The 15258-nt window shown below is 45.4% G+C and overlaps 1 protein-coding gene across 4 annotated transcripts in view; it reads left to right on the plus strand.

The window, feature by feature from the left end:
• Positions 1 to 15258, plus strand: part of enox2 (ecto-NOX disulfide-thiol exchanger 2) — a 281078-nt gene that overhangs the window by 256158 nt on the left and 9662 nt on the right. For all 4 annotated transcript variants that reach the window (XM_038993634.1, XM_038993637.1, XM_038993636.1 and 1 more), the window contains 3 exons: positions 253 to 358; positions 5552 to 5754; positions 7615 to 7755. In XM_038993634.1, coding sequence (XP_038849562.1) covers positions 253 to 358; positions 5552 to 5754; positions 7615 to 7755 — 450 coding nt within the window. The remainder of the gene's footprint in view (positions 1 to 252; positions 359 to 5551; positions 5755 to 7614; positions 7756 to 15258) is intronic.

A 15258-nucleotide genomic window follows, 5' to 3' on the forward strand; every position in this document is an offset into this window, starting at 1 on the left:
AGACTGCTGCTCTATCTACTGTCATCAGTGTTGAGGCAGACTGCTGCTCTCTATCTACTGTCATCAGTGCACCAGAGGGAAATATCAGTCCTGCTGTGAATCACTCTGGGTAGAAGCTGCCCTTAGGGACAGGTCTAGGATCAGCATTTCTTCCATAGGTGTGTGCGTGCGTACGCGACAGCCAGGCTACCCAGGAGGATTGTGTTCAGTATGAACATCCAGTGATAATCCTGTTTTGTTGTTTCCCTCCAGGAGATCAGAAACATGCAAAATGAAGAGCTGATGGGGATCAGACGAGAGGAGGAGATGGAGATGTCTGACGATGACATGGAGGATACACACGATCCTGACGACTCAGGTACACACACACTACACACATACCATGCACACACACACTACACACATACCACACTACACACATACCACACTACACACATACCACACACACACACACTACACACATACCACACTACACACATACACACACACACACACACTACACATATACCACACTACACACATACACATACACACACACACACACATACCACACACACACACACACACGACAGAAAGGAATCTGACAACTATTGGTATATGGCTGGTGTCTTTTCTCCTTTATTGTAGAATAGACCTGTAGCTCAGCCTTCTCTGTGTTGCTAATGAGGTGTTTTGTGAGTTCCTCTCCAGCCTCAGTGTGAATGGAGCCGTAACATTAGAGAGGAAACAGTCGCCAGCTCATTCACTCTCTAAATGGCCAAATTAAGCTGGAGAGGAGACTGTGTTACGGCCATCTCCAGATTGTCTGTGGCTGTGTGTGTTTGTGAGAGTAAGAAAGAGAGTGGGTGCACGCGGCTGGTAGACACTCAGTCACAGCTGGAACTAAGTGTTTATGGTTCTGTCTGTTGGCATGGTGCGGGTGTAATTAGCTGGTAGAGACACTGAGCTGGCTACTACAGAAGAAATGTCTTCACTGCCATTTTTTTCCCTAAACTATAGATTTAAGAGGAAAGTTAAGCAAAGTTGCTATTCCTCAAAGTTATTTGGAAATGTTCTTGAAATGTTTCTACTTATGCAAAAAGTTGAGAAATTAGATTCTTGAAAATTAATTTATTGGAAATGTTATTAATTCCAAGATGGCTAAACCCTTGTCTTAAACTCAGGGCTGTGTGTGTGTGTGTGTGTGTGTGTGTGTGTGTGTGTGTGTGTGTGTGTGTGTGTGTGTGTGTGTGTGTGTGTGTGTGTGTGTGTGTGTGTGTGTGTGTGTGTGTGTGTGTGTCAGCTCCTTCAGCTAATTCAGTGCTGTTCTGGGCACCAGTGAATTACCATTAAGGTCGTCTTTACGCAGAACATCCTGTTTATGTCTGCTGAGCCAACAGAGCTACTGATGTAAAACAGATTGAAACAGACCATAATATTCACCTGGACATTCACATGACCCTCTGCTTCTCTCTTAAGCAGTTAAAGAGAGAAGGGAATGGAAGCCAAGAGAGCGGGGCTAACTGCTACAATCAGGTCTCCTTTTCAAGTGTGTCGTTTACTTTCTGCTTTTGAATTGTTGTGGTCTCTGCCGGTTAAGACCGCCTCCCTAATTTCTATGCAGATATATGCAAATGTTATCATCAGCCAAGCAGGTTTTGATTTCCACCTTTTCATGTGTGACCTTTCTTATTAGAAAACACTAACGATCAATCGTTGTCAGGAGGCTGTCACAATGTTGGAAAGGAATGCTGTGGAGAAGGGCACAGGATGTGGCAGGGAGACAGGTGTTGATGTGACACCCCATCATATTTACAGTCTCAGTCACACCTGCTATGGCTTCCTGTAATGCAGGAGCACAGGGGGAGGGCTTGTTTACACCTCCTCCAATCCTGTTCAAGAAGCCTAGTCTCTGTGCTCTCAATCATAGACAGGTGGTCTGTTTAACCTATCGGCAGGCTTGAAGAGGAACACCTGTATTCTGGGGTGGTGGTTCTACATTAATACAGTGCAGAGTGGGAATGGGTTGGTGCTTCTACATTAATACAGTGCAGAGTGGGAATGGGTTGGTGCTTCTACATTAATACAGTGCAGAGTGGGAATGGGTTGGTGCTTCTACATTTACAGTCCAGAGTGGGAATGGGTTGGTGCTTCTATACTAATACAGTGCAGAGTGGGAATGGGTTGGTGCTTCTATACTAATACAGTGCAGAGTGGGAATGGGTTGGTGCTTCTACATTAATACAGTGCAGAGTGGGAATGGGTTGGAGCTTCTACATTAATACAGTGCAGAGTGGGAATGGGTTGGTGCTTCTATACTAATAGAGTGCAGAGTGGGAATGGGTTGGTGCTTCTACATTAATACAGTGCAGAGTGGGAATGGTTTGGAGCTTCTACATTAATACAGTGCAGAGTGGGAATGGGTTGGTGCTTCTACATTAATACAGTGCAGAGTGGGAATGGGTTGGAGCTTCTACATTAATACAGTGCAGAGTGGGAATGGGTTGGTGCTTCTACATTTACAGTCCAGAGTGGGAATGGGTTGGTGCTTCTATACTAATACAGTGCAGAGTGGGAATGGGTTGGTGCTTCTATACTAATACAGTGCAGAGTGGGAATGCGTTGGTGCTTCTACATTAATACAGTGCAGAGTGGGAATGGGTTGGAGCTTCTACATTAATACAGTGCAGAGTGGGAATGGGTTGGAGCTTCTACATTAATACAGTGCAGAGTGGGAATGGGTTGGTGCTTCTACATTAATACAGTGCAGAGTGGGAATGGGTTGGTGCTTCTACATTAATACAGTGCAGAGTGGGAATGGGTTGGAGCTTCTACATTAATACAGTGCAGAGTGGGAATGGGTTGGTGCTTCTACATTAATACAGTGCAGAGTGGGAATGGGTTGGTGCTTCTACATTTACAGTGCAGAGTGGGAATGGGTTGGTGCTTCTACATTAATACAGTGCAGAGTGGGAATGGGTTGGTGCTTCTACATTAATACAGTGCAGAGTGGGAATGGGTTGGTGCTTCTACATTAATACAGTGCAGAGTGGGAATGGGTTGGTGCTTCTACATTAATACAGTGCAGAGTGGGAATGGGTTGGTGCTTCTACATTAATACAGTGCAGAGTGGGAATGGGTTGGTGCTTCTACATTAATACAGTGCAGAGTGGGAATGGGTTGGTGCTTCTATACTAATACAGTGCAGACTGGGAATGGGTTGGTGCTTCTACATTAATACAGTGCAGAGTGGGAATGGGTTGGTCCTTCTATACTAATACAGTGCAAAGTGGGAATGGGTTGGTGCTTCTATACTAACACAGTGCAGAGTGGGAATGGGTTGGTGCTTCTACATTAATACAGTGCAGAGTGGGAATGGGTTGGTGCTTCTATACTAATACAGTGCAGAGTGGGAATGGGGTGGTGCTTCTATACTAATACAGTGCAGAGTGGGAATGGGTTGGTGCTTCTATACTAATACAGTGCAGAGTGGGAATGGGTTGGTGCTTCTATACTAATACAGTGCAGAGTGGGAATGGGTTGGTGCTTCTACATTAATACAGTGCAGAGTGGGAATGGGTTGGTGCTTCTACATTAATACAGTGCAGAGTGGGAATGGGTTGGTGCTTCTATACTAATACAGTGCAGAGTGGGAATGGGTTGGTGCTTCTATACTAATACAGTGCAGAGTGGGAATGGGTTGGTGCTTCTATACTAATACAGTGCAGAGTGGGAATGGGTTGGTGCTTCTATACTAATACAGTGCAGAGTGGGAATGGGTTGGTGCTTCTACACTAATACAGTGCAGAGTGGGAATGGGTTGGTGCTTCTACATTAATACAGTGCAGAGTGGGAATGGGTTGGTGCTTCTACATTAATACAGTGCAGAGTGGGAATGGGTTGGTGCTTCTATACTAATACAGTGCAGACTGGGAATGGGTTGGTGCTTCTACATTAATACAGTGCAGAGTGGGAATGGGTTGGTGCTTCTATACTAATACAGTGCAGAGTGGGAATGGGTTGGTGCTTCTATACTAATACAGTGCAGAGTGGGAATGGGTTGGTGCTTCTATACTAATACAGTGCAGAGTGGGAATGGGTTGGTGCTTCTACACTAATACAGTGCAGAGTGGGAATGGGTTGGTGCTTCTATACTAATACAGTGCAGAGTGGGAATGGGTTGGTGCTTCTATACTAATACAGTGCAGAGTGGGAATGGGTTGGTGCTTCTATACTAATACAGTGCAGAGTGGGAATGGGGTGGTGCTTCTACACTAATACAGTGCAAAGTGGGAATGGGTTGGTGCTTCTACATTAATACAGTGCAGAGTGGGAATGGGTTGGTGCTTCTGTACTAATACAGTGCAGAGTGGGAATGGGTTGGTGCTTCTACATTTACAGTGCAGAGTGGGATTGGGTTGGTGCTTCTACACTAATACAGTGCAAAGTGAGAATGGGTTGGTGCTTCTCTCCTGTCAGCAGCCTTGTGCTGAGGTGCTGGGGGTCGATACTAAAGCCTGTCACGTTGTGGAAGGGGAATCGGTCGAATACCCCAGACAGCAACTTGATGAGGCTCCCTGATCAATACACACCTCCTCGCCTGCTGGCTCTCTCTCACGCACACACACACACACACACACACACACACAGCAGGTCCATGACTCAGAGGTCTCTCTCTCAGCTTAAACAGACAGATAATGCCGGATTCAAAGCAGGCAGCTGGAGTCCGTGTGTTGAGTTACACACACGCACACACACATACACACACACACACCCTATGCTGGGCCTCCCTCCCTCACACACTCACTCTCAGGTCTTATCTCCCCAGCTCAGCCACTCAAACACACCCTCTCATTACATCACACACATCCCCCTCCGACAGCTGTAAAGAACAGACTCTCCTATCAAAGGAACAGGGGAAGAGTAGTTCTCATCATACTGTCTCATGTCTGTTCAATAGGACAGGTTAGGATTTAATGAGCAGTTTTCATCACACTGTCTCCTGTCTGTTCAATAGGACAGGTTAGGATTTAATGAGTAGTTCTCATCATACTGTCTCATGTCTGTTCAATAGGACAGGTTAGGATTTAATGAGCAGTTTTCATCACACTGTCTCATGTCTGTTCAATAGGACAGGTTAGGATTTAATGAGCAGTTTTCATCACACTGTCTCATGTCTGTTCAATAGGACAGGTTAGGATTTAATGAGCCGTTTTCATCACACTGTCTCATGTCTGTTCAATAGGACAGGTTAGGATTTAATGAGCCGTTTTCATCACACTGTCTCATGTCTGTTCAATAGGACAGGTTAGGATTTAATTAGTATTTCTCATCACACTGTCTCCTGTCTGTTCAATAGGACAGGTTAGGATTTAATAAGCAGTTCTCATCACACTGTCTCTCCTCTCTGTCCAATGGGACAGGTTAGGATTTCATAGCCTCTCCAGTATAGTTACAGTATGTCCTCAGATCACCAGTACAGACATTTGAAGGCTGTCTATACAGTACAATGTTATGATAGTTGTGATGTTCTATGTCGTGTGTGTCTGTGTTCGTGTCTGTGTGTGTGTAGGCCCTGTTGCCCAGGTGGAGGCCCTAAAGGAAGAGAATGACTCTCTGCGCTGTCAGCTGGACGCCTACAGGAACGAGGTGGAGCTGTTGAAGCAGGAGCAGGGCAAAAACCAAGAACACACACCTCCACAACACAGTGAAGAGGACACCATCAGGCAGCAACAACTAACCTTTCTACAACAGGCACTACAGGGAATGCAGAAGGTACTACTTCTACCAGACATACCCACTGTAGTTAACTTCTTGCAGCAGTTCCTACTTTGGATTTATTTTAATCAATTCCACAGGAATTTTTCATTTCCTGGTTCCATACAGATATTAAACCCCTGCAAATTCTGGCTGGTGAGACTCATAATCCATTGGTTTGGCTTCCTGGGGTGAGCAGTCGTATTGAGGAAAAGTGACTTTTAATAGAGGTGGATAGAGAACTGCCCTCCCAATCTCACACACACATACGCACACACACACAACACTGAGAAAGAGGAGTAGGGATAGAGAGAGGCGTAAAGAGAGAGAGGAAGAGGGGTGCACTCTGAGAGTAGGATGGATAGAGAGATATAAAGAACAATTAAAAGACTTGACAGGAAGAGAGTCATTCTAGAATCTGATCAGTCTGCTGACCTAGACGCTGTACACAAAGTAATACCAGCTGGAGGGGTTTTCTAATAAAATATCCCCCTCAGAGATAACAAACTGTTGGTTAAACAACCCTCAGGCAGGAAATCTGTTGCTTCCATCACCTGCTGGGTCATCAAATATCCTCAAGTAGTCAACGGTAATGCTCATATGAATAGATCCTGTCTTAAGGATTAGTTAGCATCTGTAGCTAACTGTGCCCCTCTCCAGGCCCTGAAATAAACATCTGCTACCTGCCAAATGACGGTAGATTTTGACATTGGTGGGTAAGATGTGTATTTCACCAACCACGTTGGCAGGTGGCCACGGCCCCACCGTGGAGGCATTTCACTCTCATTTGTGAATAAAAATAGTCCAGTATGAAAAATAGTCCATTTATAATAAAATAAATGCTGCAGTAGCTGTTTACAAAGTATTTCCGCTGGTAAATTAATTGCACTAAGTCAAAGAACTACAAATCCTATATAGCCTATTCCACCTCTAAGGGGCAGGGGAACATTTTGGTAAAAAAGGTCTCACAAAATGTAATTATTCAATATACCACATTAGCTCTTACTAGTAATACATTTGTTTTAAAAACATTACAAACATGCTCATCTGTTTTTTTTGTGTTTTGTTGGTGTAATTTTTGCAACCAAAATATATTTTGGCTTGTAAAAAATCTGAGTTGCTGTTAGGTTTTTGTATCTCCCTGCCTCAGTGGCTGGTGGACCAAAAAGTTAATTTTAGGCCCCTCTCTGTAGCAGACGCTTAAGGGTTAGTTAGCATCTGTGGCTAACTTTGCCAGGTTTGTGGTAAAGCTAAGCGTTAGTTTGCATTTGGGGCTATCTGTCTTCTCTCTAAAGATTAGTTCAAATCTGTAGTTGCCTCCCGAGTGGCTTAACGGTCTAAGACACTGCATCGCAGTGCTAGAGACGTCACTACAGACCTGAGTTCAATCCCAAGCTGTGCCGCAGCCGGCCGCGACTGTGCCGCAATTGTCCCAGCGTCGTCCGGGTTAGGGGAGGGTTTGACCGGCCGGGATGTCCTCGTCCCATCGCGCTCCAGCGACTCCTTGTGGAGGGCCAGGCGCATGCACACTGACTTTGGTTGCCAGCTGTACGGTGTTTCCTCCGGCACATTGGTGCGGCTGGCTTCTGGGTTAAGCGAGCAGTGTGTCAAGAAGCAGTGCTCACCTCTCCCGAGTCCGTACGGGAGTTGCAGCGATGGGACAAGACTGTAACTACCAATTGGCTGTCACGAAAAATAATATCTGTAGTTAACTTTGCCGCCTCTGTATCAGAAGCTTAAAAGGATACTTTGTGATTTTGGCAATGAGGCCCTTTATCTACTTCCCCAGTCAGATGAACTCATGTATCCTTGAAGTATCCCTTTAAAGGTTAGTTAGCGTACTGTATGTGGCTCACTGTATGTACTCTGTGTTTGCAGCAACTGCTGAAGATGCGTGAAGAAATGAAACAGAGGGAGGCAGAGTTGGAGAAGAGTGTGGAGGACAAACAGCAGCTGGAGAGCCAAGTACAGAGCCTCAAGGAAGGACTGGAGAGTCTGAAGAAAACACACACACCACAGGTCAGTAACACACACACCACAGGTCAGTAACACACACACCACAGGTCAGTAACACACACACCACAGGTCAGTAACACACACACCACAGGTCAGTAACACACACACCACAGGTCAGTAACACACACACCACAGGTCAGTAACACACACACCACAGGTCAGTAACACACACACCACAGGTCAGTAACACACACACCACAGGTCAGTAACACACACACCACAGGTCAGTAACACACACACCACAGGTCAGTAACACACACACCACAGGTCAGTAACACACACACACACACACACCACAGGTCAGTAACACACACACACACACACACCACAGGTCAGTAACACACACACACACACACCACAGGTCAGTAACACACACACACCACAGGTCAGTAACACACACACACACACACACCACAGGTCAGTAATACACACACACACACACACCACAGGTCAGTAATACACACACACCACAGGTCAGTAACACACACACACACACCACAGGTCAGTAACACACACACACACACACACACACACCACATGTCAGTAATACACACACACCACAGGTCAGTAACACACACACACACCACAGGCCAGTAATACACACACACCACAGGTCAGTAACACACAGACACACACCACAGGTCAGTAACACACAGACACAGACACACACCACAGGTCAGTAACACACAGACACACACACACACCACAGGTCAGTAATACACACACACCACAGGTCAGTAACACACACACACACCACAGGTCAGTAACACACACACACACCACAGGTCAGTAACACACACACACACACACCACAGGTCAGTAATACACACACACCACAGGTCAGTAACACACAGACAAACACACACACCACAGGTCAGTAACACACAGACACACACCACAGGTCAGTAACACACAGACACACACACACCACAGGTCAGTAACACACAGACACACACACACCACAGGTCAGTAACACACAGACACACACACACCACAGGTCAGTAACACACACACACACACCACAGGTCAGTAATACACACACACACCACAGGTCAGTAACACACACACACACACACAGACACACACCACAGGTCAGTAACACACACACACACACCACAGATCAGTAATACACACACACACACCACAGGTCAGTAACACACACACACACACCACAGGTCAGTAACACACACACACACACCACAGGTCAGTAACACACACACACACACCACAGGTCAGTAACACACACACACACACACACACCACAGGTCAGTAACACACACACACACCACAGGTCAGTAACACACACACACACACACACCACAGGTCAGTAACACACACACACACACACCACAGGTCAGTAACACACACACACACACACCACAGGTCAGTAACACACACACACACACACCACAGGTCAGTAACACACACACACACACACACCACAGGTCAGTAACACACACACACACACACCACAGGTCAGTAACACACACACACACACCACAGGTCAGTAACACACACACACACACCACAGGTCAGTAACACACACACACACACCACAGGTCAGTAACACACACACACACACACCACAGGTCAGTAACACACACACACACACACCACAGGTCAGTAACACACACACACACACACCACAGGTCAGTAACACACACACACACACCACAGGTCAGTAACACACACACACACACCACAGGTCAGTAACACACACACACACACCACAGGTCAGTAACACACACACACACACACACACACACACACCACAGGTCAGTAACACACACACACACACACACACACACACACACACACACACACCAAAGATCAGTAATACACACAGACACACACACACACCACAGGTCAGTAACACACACACACCACAGGTCAGTAACACACACAACAGGCCCTAACACACTCATAGTGCAAGCTTTAAAGAACACTTTACAGCTTGGCTAATTTGAAAGGCGCCTGTGGTTTGAAATGGAATTACCATGTTTGAATGGAATTACCATACCAGAATTGCTATTTATTTAGTTTAATTCCAAAATGGTATTACATTTCTTCAATATCAACTCACAGGGGTAAAGAAGTGTCCCCACTAGACATTGATTTCAAACATTTAATTTAGAATCCCATAGAGCGAGAGGTCGAATAGAATGTTCTATATAGAGAGAGACAGGTCATTTTAGTAGTATGCCATACAGAGCATTCAGAAAGTATTCAGAGCCCTTTTAATTTTTCCACATTTTGTTACATTACAGCCTTATTCTAATGATCAATTTAATCAAATCTACACACAATACTCCATAATGACAAAGAAAAACGTTTTTTTTACATTTTTGCATGATTTCACATTTGCATAAGTATTCAGACCCTTTACTCTGTACTTTGTTGAAGCGCCTTTGGCAGCGATTAAGTTTCTCCCTTCTCTGCAGATGCTCTCAAGCTCTGTCAGGTTGGATGGGGAGCGTTGCTGCACAGCTATTTTTAAGTCTCCAGAGATGTTCGATCGGGTTCAAGTTTGGGCTCCGACTGGGCCACTCAAGGACATTCAGAGACTTGTCCCGAAGCCACTCCTGCGATGTCTTGGCTGTGTGCTTAGGGTCGTTGTCCTGTTGGAAGGTGAACCTTCATATTTCCCTCGATCCTGACTAGTCTCCCAGTTCCTGCAGCTGAAAAACAACCCCCACCGCATGATGCTGCCACCACCATGCTTCACCGTAGGGATGGGGCCAAGTTTCCTCCAGACGTGACACTTGGCATTCAGGTCAAAGAGTGCAATCTTGGTTTGATTAGACCAGAGAATCTTGTTTTTCATGGTCTGAGAATTTTTAGGTGCCTTTTGGCAAACTCCAAGCGGGCTGTCATGTGCCTTTTACTGAGGAGTGGCTTCCGTCTGGCCACTCTACCATAAAGGCCTGATTGGTGGAGTGCTGCAGAGATGGTTGTCCTTCTGGAAAATTCTCCCATCTCCACAGAGGAACTCTGGAGCTTTTTCAGAGTGACCAATCGGGTTCTTGTTCACCTCCCTGACCAAGGCCCTTCTCCCCTGATTGCTCAGTCTGGCTGGGCGGCCAGCTCTTGGAAGAGTCTTGGTGGTTCCAAACTTCTTCCATTTAGGAATTAAGGAGGCCACTGTGTTCTTGGGGACCTTCAATGCTGCAGACATTTTTTGGTACCCTTCCCCAGATCTGTGCCTTGACACAATCCTGCCTCGGAGCTCTACAGACGATTCCTTCGACCTCATCTCAGGGATGATCAGTGGAAACAAGATGCACCTGTGTTCAATTTCGAGTCTCATAGCACAGGGTCTGAATACTTATGTATTCAAGGTATTTCTATTTATTTTTTTGCAAAAAATTCTGAAAACCTGTTTTCGCTTTGTCATTATGATATATTGTATGAAGTTTGAGGACAATTTTTTATTTAAACAATTTTAGAAAAAGGCTGTAACGTCAAGGGGTCTGAATTAGGGATGCACGATATATTGGAATCGGGCGATATTATCTAAAAATGCCGGCATCGGCCCAATGTCTAGTTTAACGCCGATGTGCAAAACCGATGTCAAAGCTGACGTGCATACCTGTATAACGTAGGTAGATGACATAATGACACCACAAAAAAATATAGCGCTACACGTGCAGCACAGCATTCCTAACCTAGCCCACAATGTCTGCTGTGTGGATCGAGCAGTCAAGTCGAGCATCCATTTAAAAGATTAAGAACATTTCAGCGAGACAACTCAAAGGCGAAATCCATTAACACCAAGATAATGGAATTCATTGCCCTTGACAATCAACCGTTCTCTGTCGTGGATGATGTTGGCTTCCGCCGATTGGTCGAGCACCGGTACACACTACCAAGTAGGCGCTTTTTTTCGGATGTTGCCCTACCGGAGTTACACAGTATTGTGTAATGAGCATCACTGCTATTCGCTTCACGACTGACATTTGGACCAGCGATGTCAGCCCCATGAGCATTATGAGTCTGACAGCACTGTGGGTCAAGGAGGATTTCGTACTGAGGAAAGTCGTATTGCATGCTCAAGAATGTGCTGGTTCTCATACTGCTGCTGCCATTTCAATGGTATTTGAGAACATGTTTGAAACTTGGAAACATGAACAATCCTAGCGCCATTTGAACAACTGACTCGAGAAATAAGCTCAACTGCATCTGCAGCAGACGTGATACCCTGTCATGGCATTGAAATCCCTGCTCAACCAAAATGCCAACACAGACCATCGGGTTAAGTTGGAAAAGTACTCTACCAGAAGCTGTGAACAAGCGATTCGGTGGCATTCTCTCTGGGCCTCAACTGTGCACCATGCTCGTTGATAGGTACAAGGACAACTACTTCGATGCAGACAAGAAACAGGGTTTACGTGAAATGTTAGACAGCTAGACAAGATGGAAACGGACACAGTGATAGTGCGCACCGAGCAAGAGAGGCCATGGACAGACAGAGCTGAAACTTCACTGCTTATGATGTATGATGAAATTCTGGTTGAGACTGAACAAGTGAACAATGAAACAGCACAGCAAGTAAGTGAAAGAAATAGGTTTTGATTATATTTTACAGGTAATGGGGACATACGTAAATGCCAAAAACATTACTTTTTGGTCTGTGTGTGTGTGCTTCAACTTTCTGAATGTACTAGAATGCTTAAAAGGACGGTAAAATTATCATTTTCGTTTTTTGTCAAGGAAGATATCGGTATCGGTGCATCTCTAGTCTGAATACTTTCCGAATGCACTGTATATAGAGAAGGACGTCTCAATTATCTTTACATCAAACTAGACTCTTCAAACTATCTACTAGATTCACCACCTCTTTATCTGGCTAGCTTCTTTAAACTAAACCAGCCTCTGTAAACTGACACAGCATATTACATTTACCATGTGTCACGATACTGTTTATGGCACTGTGCCACCGCACAGGCTAAAACATCTTCATATATTTACAGGTGATGTCGGAAGTTTACATACACCTTAGCCAAAAACATTTAAACTCAGTTTTTCACAATTCCTGACATTTTATCCTAGTAAAAATTCCCTGTCTTATGTCAGTTAGGATCACCACTTTATTTTAAGAATGTGAAATGTCAGAATTATAGTAGAGAATGATTTATTTCAGCACATTCGCAGTGGGTCAGAAGTTTACATACACTCAATTAGTATTTGGTAGCATTGCCTTTTAAATTGTTTAACTTGGGTCAAACATTTCGGGTAGCCTTCCACAAGCTTCCCACAATAGTTGGGTGAATTTTGGCCCATTCCTCCTGACAGAGCTGGTGTAACTGAGTTAGGTTTGTAGGCCTCCTTGCTCGCACACGCTTTTTCAGTTCTGCCCACAAATTTTCTATGGGATTGAGGTCAGGGCTTTGTGATGGCCACTCCAATACCTTGACTTTGTTGTCCTTAAGCCATTTTGCCACGACTTTGGAAGTATGCTTGGGGCCATTGTCCATTTGGAAGACGCATTTGCGACCAAGCTTTAACTTCCTGATGTCTTGAGATGTTGCTTCAATATATCCACAATTTTCCTACCTCATGATGCCATCTATTTTGTGAAGTGCACCAGTCCCTCCTGCAGCAAAGCACCCCCACAACATGATGCTGCCACCCCCGTGCTTCACGGTTGGGATGGTGTTCTTCGGCTTGCAAGCATCGCCCTTTTTCTTCCAAACATAACGATGGTCATTATGGCCAAAGAGTTCTATTTTTGTTTCATCAGACCAGAGGACATTCCTCCAAAAAGTACAACTTTTTTATGGCGGTTTTGGAGCAGTGGCTTTTTCCTAGCTGTGCGGCCTTTCAGGTTATGTCGATATAGGACTCGTTTTTCTCTGGATATAGATACTTTTGTACCCGTTTCCTCCAGCATCTTCACAAGGTCCTTTGCTGTTGTTCTGGGATTGATTTGCACTCTTCGTACCAAAGTACATTCATCTCTAGGAGACAGAACGCGTTTCCTTCCTGAGTGGTATGATGGCTGCGTGGTCCCATGGTGTTTATACGTGCGTACTATTGTTTGTACAGATGAACGTGGTACCTTTAGGCGTTTGGAAATTGCTTCTAAGGATGAACCAGACTTGTGGAGGTCTACAATTTTTTTCTGAGGTCTTGGCTGATTTCTTTTGATTGTTCCATGATGTCAAGCAAACAGGCAGTGAATTTGATGGTAGGCCTTGAAATACATCCACAGGTACACCTCCAATTGACTCAAATGATGTCTGGAATTTTCCAAGCTGTGTAAAGGCACAGTCAACCGTTCAAAAGGCACAGTGGTCCTTGTGGTGAGGGTAGGTAGCAACACATCTGCCACGCTGATCCTCAACACTGGAGCTCCCCAGGGGTGCGTGCTCAGTCCCCTCCTGTACTCCCTGTTCACCCACGACTGCATGGCCAGGCACGACTCCAACACCATCGTTAAGTTTGCATACGACACAACAGTGGTAGGCTTGATCACCGACAATGACGAGACAGCCTGTAGGGAGGAGGTCAGACAACTGGCCGGGTGGTGCCAGAATAACAACCTATCCCTCAACGTAACCAAGACTAAGGAGATGATTGTGTACTACAGGAAAAGGAGGACCGAGCACGCCCCCATTCTCATCGCAGGTTGAGAGCTTCAAGTTCCTTGGTGTCCACATCAACAACAAACTAGAATGGTCCAAACACACCAAGACAGTTGTGAAGAGGGCACGACAAAGCCTATTCCCCCTCAGGAAACTAAAAAGATTTGGCATGGGTCCTCAGATCCTCAAAAGGTTCTACAGCTGCAACATCGAGAGCATCCTGACTGGTTGCATCACTGCCTGGTACAGCAATTGCTCGCAAAGCACTACAGAGGGTAGTGCGTATGGCCCAGTACATCACTGGGGCTAAGCTGCCTGCCATCCAGGACCTCAACACCAGGCGGTGTCAGAGGAAGGCCCTAAAAATTGTCCAAGACCCCAGCCACCCCAGTCATAGACTGTTCTCTCTACTACCTCATGGCAGGCGGTACCGGAGTGCCAAGTCTAGGACAAAAAGGCTTCTCAACCGTTTTTACTCCCAAGCCATAAGACTCCGGGACAGGTAATCAAATGGCTACCCGGACTATTTGCATTGTGTGCCCCCCCAACCCCTCTGTTACGCTGCTGCTACTCTCTGTTTATCATATATGCATAGTCACTTTAACTATACATTCATGTACATACTGCCTCAATTGGGCCGACCAACCAGTGCTCCCGCACATTGGCTAACCGGGCTATCTGCATTGTGTCCCACCCACCACCTGCCAATCCCTCTTTTACGCTACTGCTACTCTCTGTTCATCATATATGCATAGTCAATTTAACCATATCTACATGTACATACTACCTCAGCCTGACTAACCGATATCTGTATGTAGCCTTGCTACTTTCATAGCCTCGCTGCTGTATATAGCCTGTCTTTTTACTGTTGTTTTATTTCTTAACTTACCTATTGTTCACCTAATACCTTTTTTGCACCATT

This window comes from Salvelinus namaycush, chromosome 5 (assembly GCF_016432855.1).
Source record: "Salvelinus namaycush isolate Seneca chromosome 5, SaNama_1.0, whole genome shotgun sequence".
NCBI classification, from domain to species: domain Eukaryota; kingdom Metazoa; phylum Chordata; class Actinopteri; order Salmoniformes; family Salmonidae; genus Salvelinus; species Salvelinus namaycush.